General features: G+C 40.9%; 1 protein-coding gene across 5 annotated transcripts in view; it reads right to left on the bottom strand.

The window, feature by feature from the left end:
• Window positions 1-3,660: 3,660 nt before the first annotated feature.
• fn1a (fibronectin 1a) overlaps window positions 3,661-18,462 on the bottom strand; it is a 33,156-nt gene continuing 18,354 nt past the window's right edge. For 4 of the 5 annotated variants that reach the window (XM_031281780.2, XM_031281782.2, XM_036003892.1 and 1 more), the window contains exons 21-49: window positions 18,079-18,173; window positions 17,517-17,685; window positions 17,290-17,376; window positions 16,721-16,912; window positions 15,810-16,082; window positions 15,059-15,173; window positions 14,878-14,951; window positions 14,702-14,791; window positions 14,301-14,567; window positions 14,082-14,198; window positions 13,713-13,877; window positions 13,404-13,559; window positions 13,139-13,252; window positions 12,726-12,995; window positions 12,329-12,540; window positions 11,799-11,886; window positions 11,395-11,580; window positions 11,127-11,216; window positions 10,651-10,842; window positions 10,429-10,518; window positions 9,242-9,350; window positions 8,809-9,028; window positions 8,231-8,401; window positions 8,008-8,146; window positions 7,207-7,374; window positions 6,036-6,161; window positions 5,499-5,605; window positions 5,281-5,400; window positions 3,661-4,808 (exon numbers count right to left, since the gene is read on the bottom strand). In XM_031281780.2, coding sequence (XP_031137640.1) covers window positions 4,740-4,808; window positions 5,281-5,400; window positions 5,499-5,605; window positions 6,036-6,161; window positions 7,207-7,374; window positions 8,008-8,146; window positions 8,231-8,401; window positions 8,809-9,028; window positions 9,242-9,350; window positions 10,429-10,518; window positions 10,651-10,842; window positions 11,127-11,216; window positions 11,395-11,580; window positions 11,799-11,886; window positions 12,329-12,540; window positions 12,726-12,995; window positions 13,139-13,252; window positions 13,404-13,559; window positions 13,713-13,877; window positions 14,082-14,198; window positions 14,301-14,567; window positions 14,702-14,791; window positions 14,878-14,951; window positions 15,059-15,173; window positions 15,810-16,082; window positions 16,721-16,912; window positions 17,290-17,376; window positions 17,517-17,685; window positions 18,079-18,173 — 4,271 coding nt within the window. In that variant the 3' untranslated portion in view covers window positions 3,661-4,739. Of the gene's footprint in view, window positions 4,809-5,280; window positions 5,401-5,498; window positions 5,606-6,035; window positions 6,162-7,206; window positions 7,375-8,007; window positions 8,147-8,230; window positions 8,402-8,808; window positions 9,029-9,241; window positions 9,351-10,428; window positions 10,519-10,650; window positions 10,843-11,126; window positions 11,217-11,394; window positions 11,581-11,798; window positions 11,887-12,328; window positions 12,541-12,717; window positions 12,996-13,138; window positions 13,253-13,403; window positions 13,560-13,712; window positions 13,878-14,081; window positions 14,199-14,300; window positions 14,568-14,701; window positions 14,792-14,877; window positions 14,952-15,058; window positions 15,174-15,809; window positions 16,083-16,720; window positions 16,913-17,289; window positions 17,377-17,516; window positions 17,686-18,078; window positions 18,174-18,462 lie in introns of those variants that run through there. The other variant, XM_031281783.2, reaches the window with a different exon arrangement.

Here is an 18,462-nt window from a genome sequence, read left to right as displayed (position 1 = left end):
TTGCAAGTCTTGCAGGAACTCAAATGCAACATCCGTTTAATAGGTAATTACAAAGCCCGTCTACGGAAAGCCGTTCCACTCCCTATTTAGCCCCATTGTACCTACTTTGGTTGCAGTTCCACCAGAGTTCCACTGGGGGTGATAACGGTCCAGTGCAAAATGAATGGGACCCTATGGAGCTAGACGGCTAAATTTGTCTCTTTCGCCTGATTGTCGTTGAGAAATCTCAGATTTGATTGTAGTTTTTGCAAGTTCAACATGGATTATAGGTCGACAGTTGAATGAACGAATACTTATGCCCTTTCGATTTGTTACAGGTTGAGTCGTTGTTGCCCATAACACGCTAGCATTCTGCTAATGAATGCTGATTGGTCAGTGAAGGACTGATTACGATCGGAGATCCCGCTTGACGGCATCCGAAGCAGAACCAGAATGCCAGAGTGAATATTTCGGGGTGGTCTTTAAAACATTAGCAAACCTCTTTCTAGCACGTGTATTGACAGGGAGAGTCTAACCTGTCAGCTGTGTTGTCGATGCCTCGAGAGAAAAAAGGAAGCGACTCAAAGCTTGCCGTAAAGCAGAATCTCTGGCCGTATGTGTATGTATGACGTCATTGACATTTAAAAAGGCTTTTTAGAACAAAAAAGCCACTTTAAAAAAATCTAACACCCAGCAGTGTGTATTTTCTTAGCCTCCCCTTTCAAATGCAACATTCAAATTACTAGACAAAAAATTATATTCTGAGAAAAGTGGATTTTGAGGGGTATAGCTCCATAGAGTCCCATTCATTCTGCACTGGCCTGTGAGCGCCCCCTATATGGAACTCTGGTGAAACTGCAACCAGTTCAGAAGCCGGAAGTAACGAGAGAGTGGAACTTCTTCCCATATTAGAAATTCTTTGGTAATTATCTTCTTACTGTCTATGGTAATTATTGAGAGGAACATGTAGCGTAACAGCAGCACAAGACAAAAACAGGTAGGTTGATAGGAACGTATGCTATCTCTTTCAGGCCCTAGTATTAATCTAAGGCTTAGTGCACGAGTAAATAAATATTTGGATCAAGGACAATTTACCGCAATTTTGTTCAAATGGAAAGAGCTCCTTCACCGGACATATTTCCAGCTGAACGCGCACATGTTGCAGATTCCAACAGCCATGATTCCACGCGGCAAATTTTCATATAGGAGGGGAAGGCATGTCCTGCCCTACTCTGCCTCTGATTGGCTTACTGTAGTATTTACCCTGAGCCATAACCAATCTCACTCCTCCTGCCTAACCCTAACCAAGTAGGGCGGGTCAAAATGAGAATGATATCCGGTGTAGGATTGTTTTGCTTTTCAGAACAAAACAAGGAAGAAGAAGAAGAAGAAGAAGAAGAAGAAGAAGAAGAAGAAGAAGAAGAAGAAGAAGAAGAAGAAGAAGAAACGCATTGTCCACCAACAATTAAATGAATTATTTCAGTTATAAAGATTCAGAAGTTAATTATAATGTTACGATAGCCTAAATTATTTAATAATAATCAAAAATTACAAAACATTCATGTAATTAAAATCGATTTCACATGGAAATAATAGTGAATGACCTATACATTTATAACCTGTATAACTCTTTTGGTTAGTCAATGAAGTCCCTCAACTTTACAGAGACACAATACAGAGGAAATACCGTAAGGAGAAGTTTAAAAAGAAAATACAGAAATGTAAGATAGAATATGAAAAGACAGTCAACAACAAGATTTTTTGGCAAACCTCATTTAAAGTTTATTTAAAAGAAGAGTTAATACATAGAATTACTTGATTTTTGCATTTGTCATAGTATAAAGCTCCTGCACATTTTGTTTTTCTAAAATGATGCTTAAATGAGTGTTTGTGAATAACAAAAAACAAAAATATTGATGAAACATGTAGCCTGTAGGCCTAACGTTGCATAGGCCTACTGGATTGGTTTGATTTATAAAAGCTCTGAAGTCTACTAGCATAGCCTAGATATATCTTTGGTTAGCCTGCTGTTCTGTGTTCAGCCAATGTCCACGTGTTAGCCTTGGCCTTTATGTCTTCCTGTTAGCATTTAGTGGTGCAGCTACATGTACAACCAGTGACTGTAGATGACATACAAAGGCATTGTGAATTGTTATCTTACAGTAGCCCAACTAAAAAAGCACTTTGGCTTTGACACCAAATCCTTTTTTGACACCAAAGTATTTTTGCTTTTTTTAGATTATTTTTTAGGCCTTTATTTGACAGGACAGCTGAAGACATGAAAGGGGAGAGAGGGGGAGAAAATGACATGCAGCAAAGGGCTGCAGGTCGGAATCGAACCCGCACCGCTGCGTCGAGGACCAAACCTCCACATGTGGGCCCGCTCCACCAACTGAGCAATCTGGGCGCACAAGTATTTTGCTTTTACAGTGATCATGGTGTTTTTAACTAACTTTAGCCAAGGCTAGCCTACATATATTTACTTTAAAAAATGCACTTTTGAAAGTATAGTTTTGCGTTTCATGTGTGCTGATTAATTAACATTAGTGTGAAAGCAAAAGCTGGCCTCAACATATGAAGAGCTTGTGGATAAAGAAAGAAAATCAAAGCAGGAACTTGAGGTTAAAGCCAGACTGGCCTGCGCAAGCTCTGCACATAATGGTAAATGTTTAGTGTTTAGTAGTTTGTGTGTTGTGAAAGATGACTGGGATGGAATGGTTTTGGCATTTTTTATTGGAGTTGTAATAGGCATCAATATAGTTAGGCTACATGTTGGGGTGTAACAATACATCGACCTGGATCGATATATCGATTAAATCCTCAACGATCCAATATTATCGTTACAAAGTGAAAATATCGGTATATCATCATCTTTAAGATGTGCCTTTATTTTGAAATTCCCACTTTATATTTTTTATTAAGTAGTGCATTTTTTATTTAAATGCCTGGAAGAGCGCAGTGAGGAAATTATCATATTTTATTTGCTTTTTGTAAATATACTATATGTAACTGATTGTGTTAAATAGGTTTATGTATTGTCTCATATCGGTCGCAGTCCCCTAAGGTGAATCAAATGGAAATCATGTCGTGGCAGATTTTGTGAAATCAATATTGTATCGTTGTGCTAAGAATCAATATAATATTGTATTGTGATAAAACATGTGATTTATACCCCTACTACACAGAAGTCCATATTGGGTATTAGTTGTTTTCTTGGTTGGGGGGATTTTGTTTCATAAAGATGCAACAAAACAAATGCCTGTGTTTTATGTATTATTCATGTGGGGAGAATGTTAAATTACATTGGAAGTTATTTGGGAGGGTAATAAAGATGATCATGTTTTTTTATCTTGATTGTGTTACCAAAGAACTAGCCTCAGAAAGGCAAGGTCAATATTCTTTTTGTGTGCAGGTGTTTGTGATGCAACTACACAAACTGGTCAAAAGTCCTAGCAGGTTTGCATCTAACAACAAACAAGATAAATATAAATCGGATGAATCAACAATTAAATGGAGGGCTATAATTGTACAAACGGTATGATATCTTACAATACTGTAGCTTGCTGCAACCCTTTGGCTCCTGGAGGAGTCATGGTAATAAATTAAAGTATGTGTGTTATCCTCACCTGCTGTAAGAAATAAATACTCACTCTCCCCCAACAAAACAAACTTGACATTTGGTTTGGGTTTTTTCACTTTATAAAAAGATTCAGTCCACAGTAGTTCAGATTTTGGCACCAACAATATAAAAAAAAAAAACAAGTTAATCAAAAAAGTGTACACCCCAATGAAGCATTGAAAAAAATGCATGAATAATAAGGGATAAATTAAAGAAATGAATTAAAAATATAAAAAAAAAAATACAAACATGTATGTAATTAAAATGCATTTCACTTGGAAATAATGGTGAATTTTACAATACATTTTTAAAAATAACAGTTGATCTTTTGGTCAGTCAGCATTTGCTTTATAGATTTCATACATGCTATACCTTATGTACTTTTAAAATAGCCACATTACAGATCACAGAATCACATCTACATGGTGACTCAAATAGCTGAATTAATAGGTCACATGTTTTAATATCAACTCAAAAGAAACAGTGCTTATCTTTTAAGGAAAGTTTGTTTTGAGTTTCTTGAGATTTTAATTGAAATCTTAATGACCCATTGCTCACATAAACTCACACTCCTGATTTAGAAATGCATTCTATCATTACCTAAATATTTTCTGAATAGACAGTCACAGTGAGACTCAAAATCATGGGAAATCCAACAGATGTGGCTACAGTCATTAGGGAAGTTTTGTCTCAGTCAAAGGAAGAGAATTGTCATGGAACGTTTTTGAAATATTCAAAAAAGTCCCAATGCAACAGTAAAAATACTGGTGTGTGTGTGTGTGTGTGTGTGTGAGTGTGTCAAGAGTTTGTTTGGGTGTAGGCAGGTTTGAGGGGATCAAGCAGCAGGATTTGTGCTCTTACAGATGTTAAGAATTCATTGACTGAAGAAATCCTTGTTTCTACTGAAGGAGGACCACAACCAACATGAAAAGATGGACAGATGTTTGAAAAGGCAGAGGTGTGTGTAGAAAAGTCTTGTTAAGGCACTTTAATTTGGTGAAGGGAAAACCTTCAAGTACAGATCTGATGGAAATGTCTTCTCTATAAAAAAAAAACAAACAGGAGAAGGCTTCCTTCTTGAAGTGGTAGTGACGCTGTAGTAGTGACACTTCATCCTCCTGTACTCGTACTTCCCTCTTTTCTAATCTAAGGGGTTGTTAGCGTCAGCAAGCAGCTCCGGCCTCAAACATTCAATCGGACACTGGATGTTCTGGAGAGCAGAGAAAGACAGGGCAAGAAGGGAAGGAAAGAGAGAAAAGGAGATGTTGTGATTTATTAGTGTTGACTGGATTTTTAGCAACATCCTCCAAATCAATGAGAAATTACAGATCACAAAAACTGCTGAATTTAATAATTAATACTTGTTTAAGGGTGAGTAGGTACCGGATTTTCAGTTTGTGGAGAACCATCATATAGTAGCATCCATTGAAGAAAAAAAAAAAAAAAGAGTACTGTGTGAGTGCTTTACTTATGGCCTTCCATTTAGGCATGTTTAGATAAACCAGGTATCTTAAAATGTGAAGGATCAGTGGAGATGATTGAAACTATCTTCTCCAATTTAAGTTGTTAAGAGTATGTATAGTGTGTTGATATCTGTTGACTAAATAGTAATATTGATGTATTGGGTTTGTTTTATTAGAGAGCAGAACATTAGTAGTAAAACGTATCGTGAGGAGACTGACCAGTTTGCGTAGAGCGTTTTCTCTGTACCGGTCGAAGGCATCTGAATGAACCGGTTGAAGGAGGCCAGCGTCCACATCAGTCTGTCCTCCCGGCCTCCTGCAGTTCTCACAACGCCAGCCCTAAAGAGGTGGAGGGAGAGGTTAATGCTCTTCTGATGGTAGGACACATAAAGATATACATAAAGCAGCAGTGAATACACACACACAGTGTAACGCACTTGTTGTCCTCCATAGCAGGTACAGGTACAGATGGCGCCCAGGTATTCCTTCTGCCACTGGTTTCCAACCTGGTACATTTTACCATCGTCATAACAAGTTGACTCATCTGGAGGGTGAGAGTAACATATTAAAGTGTATTATTTATTTTTTTTAAGATTGTTTTTTGGGCATTTGTAGGCCTTTATTGACAGGACAGCTGAATAAATGAAAGGGAAGAGAGACAGGGATTGACATGCAGCAAAGGGCTGCAGGTCGGAGTCAAAACGGGGCCTGCTGCGTCGAGGAGTAAACTTCTATATATGGGTGACTGCTCTACCAACTGAGCTATCCTTAAAGTATATTGTAATGTGTTCTCACTTCCTTTCATAATAAACATGAATGGGCAATTGAATTTCCATGACAAATGATTGAAAGAAGATATATACTTAACAGAATCAGCCTGTATCACAATACTGCAAGCCTGACGTCTCAATGAGTGTGTGTGTGTGTGTGTGTGTGTGTGTGTGTGTGTGTGTGTGTGTGTGTCATATACTTACGGGGTTCACATTTGAATTCTCCCTTGCCATTTCCCAGGCAGGTGCAGCTCATCATGTGACCGTTTTCAGCCTGGCGATCCCACTTCTCGCCAACGCGGTAGTTATTATTGTTGTCATGACACCACTCTGAAGTAGGGAGGAGAAGAAGTAATAGAGAGAGAGAGAGAGAGAGAGAGAGAGAGAGAGAGAGAGAGAGAGAGAGAGAGAGAGAGAGAGAGAGAGCGAGAGAGAGAGCGAGAGAGAGAGCGAGAGAGAGAGAGAGAGAGAGAGAGAGAGAGAGACAGAGAAGATAAAGGGAGTGAGGTGACATGGAGAAGGAAGAAGGTTGGTTTGAGAGCAAAGGGTGAGAGTGTGGAGGAAGGAGTATGAAGTGGATATGTGGGGAAATTCATTAGTTGATGTAGAGAGCAGCCAAACACAAATTCCAAAAGGTCAAACTTTTCCTCTTTACGCTGCAGATAAAGAATTACAGCATTCACAGAAACGGGTTTTCACACAGCTAAATTCACTGTAAAACAAGCATAAAACATATTTGTATTTCAAACTACATGTGATCACATCCTTTAAAGTCAACAGAGCCTGAGTGAGATTTACTGGTTCCCAGTTGAATATATGTTATCGTCCCAGTGCGAACACACACACATAGACACATAGACAGAAATGATGATTGGTGATCGCAGTTTCTGGTATTGTAATGTTAGCTACATAGACAATACAAATAACTGAGACCGACACTGGTCAGTTAGCTTAGCTTTCTGCTGTCTGTGCTGTTTTCACAGTATACAGAGGCAGAGCACAGAACAACATGGGCAGACTACAGACACGCATAGAGTAAAGAAATAATCATCTTTATGATGAATGTACGTATAAAAAAAAAATTCTAAATATATTACACTACAATTGACACAAATGCAAAGGCTGCCCATGCTGTAATTATATTACTGCGTGTTGCAGCACATAGAACTGCACAATTCTATGGCATTCTGTAGCTAAGGAATTTATAAAGTATATGATGTCAAATGTATTCATTGTTGTGTTCCACATAACTCCAACAAGTCTTTAGAGTTTTGTTTATCTATTCGTTTTATTATTTTCTTGTTATAAATTCCTCTTGAGTAAATCACATGCGTTTTTGCAAAGCATGCTGGTATGGGGTTATTAAGCCACTCACTGGATGAATCACACCTAAAATGGCCACTGCCCAGCCCCAGGCAGCGGCACCACAGCTTGAAGCCCGTCTCAGACATGCGCTCCCACTCTGAGCCCACCTCATGGTAGGTCTGTGTGAATGTGTCGTAACACACATCCCGGTTGGTGGAAATGGGGATGTCACCTGGAACTAAGAGATGGAAGAAACGCATGTTTAGAATAGAATGAAGTGACATGATACACACAATCTATCTTTTGATTTGAATGCTGCATTCATCAAATTGTCCATATTCAAACATTGTTTAAAACATGTATTAGTCTTTGCAAAGATTTATACGATTAAAGCTATAGTGTGTACTTTCTGTCTCCCCCATGAGGAATTCTAAGTAATGACAACAAAACTGTCGACGCGTCCACATGATACAAGACTTCCATGATCATGCACAGCCACCACCCCTCCCCCACGCAGTTGCTAGCAGCCAAGGAGGCCACGGAGGATTCAAAAAACACAATGGACTCTTCAGAAGAGGTCATTATCTTCACTCGAGTTTCTGCGCACGAAAGTCGCCAGACAACACAATCTTGTTAACATAGAGAAATACAGAGAGAGTTGTGTGGAGCTGATAGTCTTAATTAGCTTTGTATCAACTCATAATGGCAATGGCTTGAATGTAATGGACGTTCATTAATATCAAAAAGTTACGCACTAAAGCTTTAACTCATCTTTATGTACACATATGCTACATAGGAATGCATATTAAACTTTATTGTGGTGAGAGAGAAAAATTCTCCCAGCACACTTTGTCAGTGGGGACTACTGTACCAGCGTTGCCAACGGTTACAACTTCCTCCAAAACCTTCTCTTTAGACCCGCCCCTCATGGCCTCTACAACGACGTTATAGGACGCCCCGGATGTCAATCCAATCAGTGTGGCGCTGTTGGAGGTGCCAGGAAGACGCATCTATATGGAGGGAGAGAAAGTTAACAAGCAGTTCTTACTTCTCCAGCAGTACATATGTGTTTGTGACTATATGCGTGTATATACCTGAAAGCCCCTTTCCTCCAGGTGTGTAATAGGATTACAGGACACCTCATACTCTGAAGTATGAGGAACGCCAGACCAGGAGATGGTTGTGAATGTCTGTGCTTCTTGGGGCAACTCTGTTTCGTTGTCAGGGAAACCAAATGCAAGACCAGGCAGGGGACCCTCGCTCACCTACAGGATCAAACATACAGTTTAGAGATAATGTGAGGTCATAAGATCACCAAATATTTCACATATACACGTTTATGTTAGATATGAAAGAATCGGCTGCTAATGTAAAAAGCAAGTTTTATATTTATTAATAAGAAAAAGATCCAGCATGTACTAAAACTACATATCTTAAGCATTCATATTTGTTAAACTAAGACAATTGAAGTTAGGCATTACTGAACAGTGATTTCAGATCATCAGAGACTCATTTATTTAAACCACCAGTTTCATGTGGCCTGTTGCTTATCAGCTGCAATCCTGAACTCAAGATAATATAAATCTAAATGAGAGTGGATAAAATCTTACAACAGTATTCAAATATTATGAGGTACATCATATTTGCAACAGCTCATTTAAGTCTCACACACCTTGACCAAGGGTACTCTGTTTCCATCAGGGCCCGCAACAGGAATATAGATCAGAGGTTCTCTGAGAGTTGGTCTCTGGCCTTCTCTTGGTCCACTGAAGGGGCCATGAAGTCCGTTATTAGGGCCTAGGCTCTGGTACTCAGTATAGATGTGCTGGCCCTGCTGGCCTGGTTGGGTTTGGCCACTAGTGCCAGACAAGTAAACATGGTTGGTGTCAAAACTGGACCGAGAAAGAGAGAGGGATGAAGAAAGAACAGGAACAGGAGATCCAAATGGAAAGAATAACAAGCAGGAGATGCAAATGGGGAAAAAGAATGAACAAAAAAAGAGAACAAATGTTAAGATCAAAAGCACCAATTGACTGCATACATTTTATGCGTTTTTGGTCTTGCATTTTTATTTCAAATTTCAGTATGGTTATGCAGGTTCATACATCTTGTCATTGAAGGACTCTGGAACATCTAGGATGTCAGTGGTCGGCCGATGAGGAACAGGAAGCAGTGGCAGCTCGGGAACCAATAGCTGATCATCTGGAGCTGGCTCTGATTGGACGAGAGGCATATGTATGTTAGCTGTTAGAAGCAAGCAGGGCAAAGACTGCGCAAATCCACTAGCTTAACTTTTAGCAGGTAAAAACACAAGATGGTTGTGTTTCCACTGTGCTGCTTACAAAACAGATAACTCATTAACCTGCCTGTCTCTAATAATGCAATACACAAAGAAAAACGTTTATCAAGTAGTTATCTAATTATTTTCAATAGGAAAACCAAAATATAGTGAAGATTTGAAGGGTGAAAATGCAGCTGATGGATCCATACAAGCCCAAACAGACTGAGGTAGTACAAGTTATAGTTGGGACCTGGTTGGGTGTATAGAGCCATTTTTGGTGGATTTCATCAAAATGGGATGTTTGAATGGTTTGCTGAATAGTGTTAACTGGCTAACGCAATGCTATTATGAAACATAGATAATCATGGTTAGAGATAGAAGAATATAAATGACAATCAATGTCAATCAAGGGCTATATGCTGTAATTCTACATTAGCAGCAGTTAGACAAAAAGCCAGCAGAGGGCAGCAGAGCATACCTTTCAAACACATTGCTTACGCATAGTTTAAAACAAGATAGGGGGGAAAAAGAGAACTAAAAGTGTCTGTGAGAGAAGTTATTCTTCATTACAACAGTCCTGACAAATAAGCACAATCAGACCAAGTTCTCTCCTTGAGTGGAGACATTACCTCACCTAATTAGTGCAATTATTGGCACAATTCCTGAAAGTGAGTAATATAAAAACAGACCATAATGTTGTATTTTATAGTTTTATGATCACTTTGTGGAAAATTAATAGCAGATAGTTTTATTATTCTACAGCATCAGTTGTATGTAATACTTCAGGAATTCAAACTCTAAGCTGAAAGGATGATCATCTTTGCAAAAGAAATGACCAATGCTCTGTTTCTCCAAAATAACAGCTGAATGTCTTTTGACGTTGTCACAATGTCTTATATATTTTCAATAAAGAAGCAATCTTTAACTTTGACCTTTTTTCTTTTATTAAAGTAAAGAAATAAAGTTTGCACAGGCCATTCATGCTTGCAAGTGGATGATGGGTGTACTCACGTGTTCTGGCTTTGCCCACAAGAGGTGTGCTTCTCAAAGCTTTCTGCAGCGCGACAATCTTAATGACATACTCTGTTCCTGGTTTCAGACCTGTGACCAAGCACAAGAAGTACACAAAATGTTATAAATTATGTTGTTATTTGCCACATTTTTTAAAATCATTTGTATTTGCATATTTGTTCTATTTGCCTGAGTACAGTAAATCTCATGTGCCACACTCACCATTAATAATGGCGTAGCTCTGGCCTGCATGGGGTCTGGGGGTAACCTCTCGAGGCAAACCCCCAGCCTCCTCATAGGTGACATAATACCCAGTAACGCCTGGACTGCGTGATGGCTCCCAGGTGAAAGAGATACTGTTAGGGTTCAGGGAGGTGAAGCGGATATTGGTGGGCGGGATGACCACCGGTTGGGCTGGAAGAGACAGACAAGTAAGTAAAAACTCAGAAAAAAACTCAATTACATGTTATTTTGTTCATGCATACTAGCTACACTTATCTGCATGTAACTAAAACACTGATTTGTATGTATTGAAATGTGTCCATTCAGCACTATGTAAGGGGGGGGGGGGGCTCTTTATATTTACAAATTATAGTGAATCTGAAAATATTAAAATGCCAGTTTGGGATATTTTAATTTAATATTTTAAGCAGTACTATTGGCTTGACCGACACTGTAGGATTGAGATGAATAGTTACTTGTGGTGGCAGTGAGTGTGAGAGGTGCACTGCGTCCGTTTCCTTTCAGTGTATACATGTTGATCTTGTAGATGGTGCCTGGCTCCAGACCTGAAGTGAAGACACAGTGACAGCTTAGTGAGGGGTTATGTGCTTTTTTTAAGTAATCCTAAGTATCTGATGTTATGATTGAATTATACTATATGCAATTTTACATTATTCTTACAGCCGTGGATTTACACTACATCTTTGTGTATGTAAATGCGTGTACATTCTCATATCTGTGTACCTGTAATAGTGAATGAGCGTGAGTCAGCGCCAATGGTCCTTTGAATGGGTGTGTAGCCTGTAGAAGAAGTGGTGGGTGTGGCCTCAACCAGGAAGCCAGAGATGCTTTCTGTCTTGGAGCGCCAGGTCAGGTTGATGGAAGTGTCGTTAACGTCAGAGATACGAACACGACGAGGGGGGCTGATATCTTGAGGTAGATGAGGACAGAGAGAGTAAGTAAGGATGAGAAGGAACAAATCCAGTTGAGAGAGAGAGTGTTTTTTAATAACGGGATCAACGCAAGAAGAGCTTTTTGCACAACACAAGAACTATCTGTAACAATGTTACTTTAACAAAAATGTTTTTATGTATTAAATCAATGCATTCATTTGTCAGAATTTCACAATTTACGAGTTACAAACTCACTCTCCAGAGTAGTGACCTCCCCTTGGACTGGCCTGCTGGTCAGAGAGTTTTTCAAAGCATAAACATGGATTTCATAGGCAGTTGCAACCTAAGGGAGATAGAGAAAAAGAGACTTCACAGTCTCTCACGGTGTTGCTAGTTTCCACAGGACTGAGTTTAGGTATACTAGCTGCAACTACTATCATAACTGTGCATGTGTACCTACAGGTATGAGTCTGCCTATGTATTATTTACTTTTTGTAATTAGTGAGCAATGCACAATTATTCTTAGTTCTGCTATTGTTGCAAGGTAATAGAGTTTCAAGAAGGGACAGCATTCATTGTGATGGACATCTCTGTCCATTTTCATACTCTAATAACATAAATGGAAACCAATGGGTATCTGAAAGGTAGAAAAACTACCTTAAAACTAGTTTAAAATTGCTGTTAATGTAGAAGGTCAGGTTATTGCAAAACATTCACTTCTAACTTCTCTTCAAGAGACAAATACAAACGGAGTCCTTCATTCAGACTCACAGACCCACACTCACCATGAGTCCAGAGATGTGTGCCTGTGTGGCGTCTGGGGCCAAGTTGATCTCCTTGGTAGGACCGCTCTTGTTCTTTGGGTTCACCACCACACGGTAGCCTGTGAGGCCCGTTAGGCCAGTTAGTCGGTTTTCCTGACCTGGCACAGCCCAGTGCATAGTGAACGAGGTAGGACCAACCTGGGAGAACTGGAGGTTGGTGGGGGGGGAGATGGCTGTGGGGGGGGACAGAGAAAAGACAGTTTGAGGGACACAGTACTGAGTATCGACAGAGGAAGGTGCTCACCGAATACTGTCAAGTCCGAAATAAAGGATTTTTCCTTTTGGTTTCGGAACTTTTTGTTGCATCACATTTTTACCTCAAATATATATAACATCTAGAACTAATCTTATTGTATACCTGTAGCTTGTGTCCCGACCAGTGGTGTGCTAGCCGTGTCATCATGCACTGCGATGACTTTCACAGTGTATTCAGTGCCAGGTTGCAGACCATAGATAGTAGTAGACTCAGCATCTCCTCGGGGAGCAGGGCGCAGCTCTCTCTCACCCTCCTCCGGACTTGAATACAAGACCCGGTAAGATGTGACAATTCCCTCAGGACTGTCCCAGGTGATCCGCAGTGAGGTGGAGTCGATGTCTGAGAAGGTCAGGTCCTTGGGACGGTCTACATCTAAAAGGGTGATGAGAGCAGGCAGAAGGGTGGCAAGGTAGTGGGGTTGAAGAAATAGGGAGAGAGGTCACGAGGTTGTTTTTCGATGTGTGGAAAACAGACAACATTCCACAAATATCTCTCTACAAAGTGTATACCCTTACTTGTTAAAGCATTCACCACCAGTGGGGAGCTCTCTCCATCTTGTCCAAGTGCATATACACTCAGAACGTACTCTACAGTGGGCATCAGTCCTGAGAAAGTGATCTCTGTCTGGTCTGGAAAAGAGAAGGAAAAGGATACAAAAACAGGGAAGAAAAAGAAACATTAGAGTTTCCTAAACTGAAAGCCAGAACAAGTGTATAGCTAATCAAGCTTTAAAATACTGACAAAACACTACATACTGGAAGCTTTGGCCAAACACCATACCTGGAGCCACCACCTCAGTGAAAGACTGTCCCTGTCCATTTCTGGGGACCCCAGTCACCCTGTATCCCTTGATTGGGCCCTGGGCAGGGCTCCACTTCACTGTGACACTGTTGTCATTTACTTCCATCACCTCCATTTCAGAGGGAGAGTCAACACCTAAGTGGATGGAGAGATGAAGAGGAGAACATTGTAAGTTGAAACATGAAGAGTTTGGATAATCACTAATGGGTGACTCTGTTTAGTCTCGTGTCTTGTGTGTGTGTGTGTGTGTGTGTGTGTGTGTGTGTGTGTGTGTGTGTGTGTGTATACCTGTCTTGTGCATGACGTAGATTGGAGTGCTGGAAGCAGGGCTGTCTCCTCTACCAGTCACAGCGTAGACGGTGATAGTGTAGTCAGTACCAGGCTTCAGGTTACTGATTGTGGCAGTGGACTGAGAGCCAGGCACTGTGAACTCCTTAGGATTACTGTGACCTCCTGGATGAAGAATGATCGTGTGGTACATTTTAGAGAAAGCAAAATCTTAATACTCAATAGACTGATCATACAGTGACAGGAATCTCCACAATAACTGAACACTGTATGGACTACAGAAAGGGAAAATGCATTCAGAAAAAAAAGTTTCCTGGCCAAAAAGAAAATCGAATGATTAATGATTTCAAGCCATTATTACTAACTCACCGGACTCTCCATGAGTGATCCTGTAGTAGCGCACAGTGACCGGTGGGGCATCCCAGCGGACGGTGATGCTGGTAGGGCTGGAGTCTAGCACTTCCAGGTCTGTGGGAGCATCAGAGACTAGAGAGAGAGTGAAGAGTCAGACACAAAAACATAAATAAACAACATGATGATGATAAAATGGTGAGTAATCAATCAAGTATTAAATTATGATTTTCATACTTGTCTTCTGTTTCCCACTGAGCGGCAGGCTCTCTTGGGTCCCGCTCACTGCGTAGATGTTGACCAAGTACTCAGTGTCTGCAGTGAGTCCTGTCAGGGTGAAGTGGTTCCTGGACGGGGGTAGCCTCTCGTCCTTGGCTCTCCCGCCGCTGACCATCTGGTAACGCATACGGTAACCGGTGATTTTGCTCTGGGGAGCAAGCCAGTGGATGGTAAAGGAGTTGGTGAAGATCTCAGAGAAACGCAGGCCAACTGGTGAATCCAGAGCTGAAGACATGTTGGGAAATACGGCAAAACATGTTTTGAAAAGATGAACATTTATATGATCTGTGCCCTGAAAAAGAAGCTATTTCTGGCCTGACCTTGGACCCTGTTGTTAAATTAGATCATGTTAGGCTCACCTGTTTTCTGGGTGCCGACGAGGGGCGAGCTCTCTCTATGCTCATACACACACACCACGCTCACCAGATACTCTGTGTTAGGCAGCAAGTCTGGGGACAGTGAAAGAGCCATAAATACAAATGTAGTTGTTTGTGTGTCTGTGTGTTGTGTATTATTTGAATTTGCTTTAACTTACGCCTTAGCACCACGCTGTTACTGCCTCCTGCGCTGATTTCTGTAGTGTCATCTTCATCGTCAATTGGATGATACCTGAATAATAAGGATACCAACATAAGATCAGTGTGTCCTAAAGATAACATCTGAATCAGAAAAAAATGAATACAGAGCTTTAAAAACATTTTTTGTTTTCCTCGTACCTGACGAGGAAGCTGTTGATGTCAGCGGTGTTGGGGACACGGGGAGCGACCCAGGTGACTTCCATGCTGTCTGGACCAACCTGGCCAAAGCCCAAATCAGTGGGTGCTGGTACAGCTATTGAAAAGAGATAGCAGCTTGATTCAGAATGTATTCAAAAAAGTACATTTATAAGAGTTGTTACTGCTCAAGTGAAGGTGGCCAGAGAATTGTTATAATTCTATAAAAAGACTGAGGAGGCCAATAAAGGGAGTCAAAAGATATGAGGAAAGACAAACGAGAAAATAATGTTCCATCTATTTGAGGGAAGAGTCTGTTATGTGTGTGTCAGTGTAAATCCGTCTAAAGTTTTACGACATCTTAAAAGTGAGAGAACAAGCAGTGTTTGCATTGGGAGGCAAAATAAGCCTCAGTATGATTAAACCCTGCAACTTAAACCAGATGGTCCTCACATACACATACACACACACACACGTTTTGTGGATTATTAAACTGACAACACAGCATGCTGTGCAATTACATCAGCAGCTTTAAAGGTTTGCTTTACAGAGCCATGTCTTAGGGTTAATAAGAACCTTATTACATTATATAACTCACCACACACAATGTAATGTGTGATGCACACGCAGGCAACTCTAGTAAATCCATCTATCTACCTAAACGATAGTTGTGACAGTTCTGTATTCGTATTTATAACTGAATGGCTCTTCTAATCAGAAAATGTAATGATATTAGTAATAAAGGACTTCTTACAGGTCTGCTGAGTGACTGTGGTGGGCTCGCTCTCGCCATTCTCCGTCACAGTGATCACACTGATGTCATAGTCGATACCAGGTTCCAGTCCGTAGACAGTGTAATGACCAGTCGTTGGCAGAACCATGTCTTGAAAGATGGGTATACTCTCGCCGGCTGCCACCACTGTGATCCTGTAACCAGTGATGGCTGTGGTGTTGAGCGGTGACCAGCGGAGACTGATAGAGGTGTCGCTCACGTCCTTGAAGGTGAGGTCCGTCAGCTGTGGGATTTCTGGGTAGGTGGGAAAGAGGATTGGAGGGAAGGGGTGTAGGGGGAGAAGAAAGACCAGAGAGAAGACAACAGAAACACCAAACAAACGAGAGGCAAAGGCGGAAGGAAAGGGGTTGGACACGAAAGAGGAAACCGACAGACAAGACAGGAGCAGTGGTCAAGGCGAGCAACGGAAATTGTCTGCTTCCAGTAGGGTGAGATACTCAACATATCACACCAATGGAAGAGCTAATGCAAGATAGCTTTCCCTGGTATATATTGCCATATAGAGAGGTTTCAACTAGTGTTCAATGTAGCTTCTCCATTGAACATTCTTAATATATACATAGGTAATATAGCATTAGTGTTGCATGAGTTAGAGCGGTAATGCTAATAGAGCAGAGCTAGTATCTGTTAAATGTTGGAAGCTAATGTGTTATTTTGACACATTCACTTTCAACATACTATGTTAAGTTAACAATGGGGACAGTTATCTCTTACCTGTATACACAAACGTTTCCCTGACAATATGATCATGAGAATGAGGCCAGACTCCCTAAAATGATGGTTCAGTTGTATTTCTCATGTTGAATATCCATTCCCTATGGTCTCAAAAACCCATTAAACCCCCCAGGATTATGAGCTGACCTCTCACTCACCTGGTGTAATGATAGTTGATATAGGAGTGCTCTCCATATCATCCTTAACAGTAACAACACTGATGTTGTATTCAACTCCTGGACTGAGATTCTCCAGGGTGCAGGAGTTCTGACCTGCCTCCACAAACTCCTCCACACTGTTTCCTTGCTGCCCATTGGTGGGAGTGCATGTCACTCTGTAGCCGGTGATGTCTTGGAGGGAGAGAGAAAAAGAAGCAAGATTTACATGGGGTGGGAGGAAGAAACTGGAGATAATGCATCAATATGGAACAATTACATGCGGAGGGAAAAAAAAACGCCTATAACAGAATTACTTTTTTACTTTGGCATTTCAATGGAATTTAGAAAATGTCACAGCAAAGAGACTGTATCTCACTGACGAATGATTAAAACAAAGGAGAGTAATCAATCACTCTACAACCAATTTAATCAAAAACACACAAAAGAGGCCTACTATTAAGGTGCTAGATTATTTGTAGTGTTCAGTGTGATTAAATCTTTTGATTTTCAAGCACACCTAGGTAGGTGGCTATGTGGCTGTGTGTGTGTGTGTGTGTGTGTGTGTGTACCTGGTGTACTGGCCCCGTTCCATTGGACTGTGAGCTCTCCGGTGCCTGGGTTAGACTCCAGGTTGAGATCAGTAGGAGGAGACAGAGCTGGAGATGAGGAGAAGGAAAGGAGCAAGTGTTAAAAATACACAAAGTGGAAACATTGGGGGATCATAGAAAACAGCAAGCAGTGAAAGGAAAACCTGAATAAAAGGTGATAGGGTCAATATTCATTGGTTTATTCTTACGTGTGACAACACGGCGTGTGATTGGGGTTCCCTGCTCGTGGCCGTTTATTACTGGCTGGACGCTGTATGTGTACTCCACTCCCGGAGTTAGACCAGAAATGTAAATACTTCCTGAGTCAGAGGTCACGTCTCTGGGGGCTTCTCCGCCCTGACTGGGACGTACCGTCAACTGAAAGATAAGTGCACACAGTGTCAGAGAGACAGCAGAGAGCGAGGCATGGACCGTGGGGTACAGGAGGTAAAAGGTCAGAGGTCAGTGTTTTCCCAAGAACATGGAAGCCAGCAGAACATTCTCATCTCTGGTGTGACATATTCTGACCAATCACATTTAACCCCCGAGGTCTGTAGTTCCCATGTTATCTAACTCCAATGGGGCCGACACTAAACCAAGAATAACTGTAATGTGCTTTCCACAGCAAACAGAAGAAAACAATTTGCATCCGAAAACAATCACACAATCCAGTTGTTCATTTAACAAAAAGGGACAGAATGGGAAAAGTCAGCTTTAAGAATATGTGGGTATAAAAACACTTTGTATGTTATGTATTAGCAGAGAGCATACCTTGTATTCAATGCGGGGAACTGGAGTCCAGGAGATTATAATGGAGGTGTCAGTCACATCAGTGCTGAAATGAGGAGCGTTGCCCATTGGCAGGTCTACAAACACACGGAGAGTAAAAGTGTGTTCTGATAAGTTATTGTGTCACGGTATGTTAAGATATAAGCACCCCACCCCCCAGCGTGAAGATTGAGTGCATGCGTATTCAGAAGACTGCACCTATCTTTCCACTCAACTGTATCCATAACGCCTCTACTGATCTTACATCTTGGTTTTTGAGGGCAGAAACCATTACTAATATTTTTGGATTTATTATAAGATGACCATTGCCAATATGTTGTGCAGGTATTCTACATGAGGCATGTAACATGATACTTTTAAAGATCG

Source organism: Sander lucioperca, chromosome 8, assembly GCF_008315115.2.
Source record: "Sander lucioperca isolate FBNREF2018 chromosome 8, SLUC_FBN_1.2, whole genome shotgun sequence".
NCBI lineage: Eukaryota > Metazoa > Chordata > Actinopteri > Perciformes > Percidae > Sander > Sander lucioperca.
The sequence above is the reverse complement of the archived record's forward strand: the minus strand, read 5'-3'. Positions and strand labels throughout refer to the sequence as shown.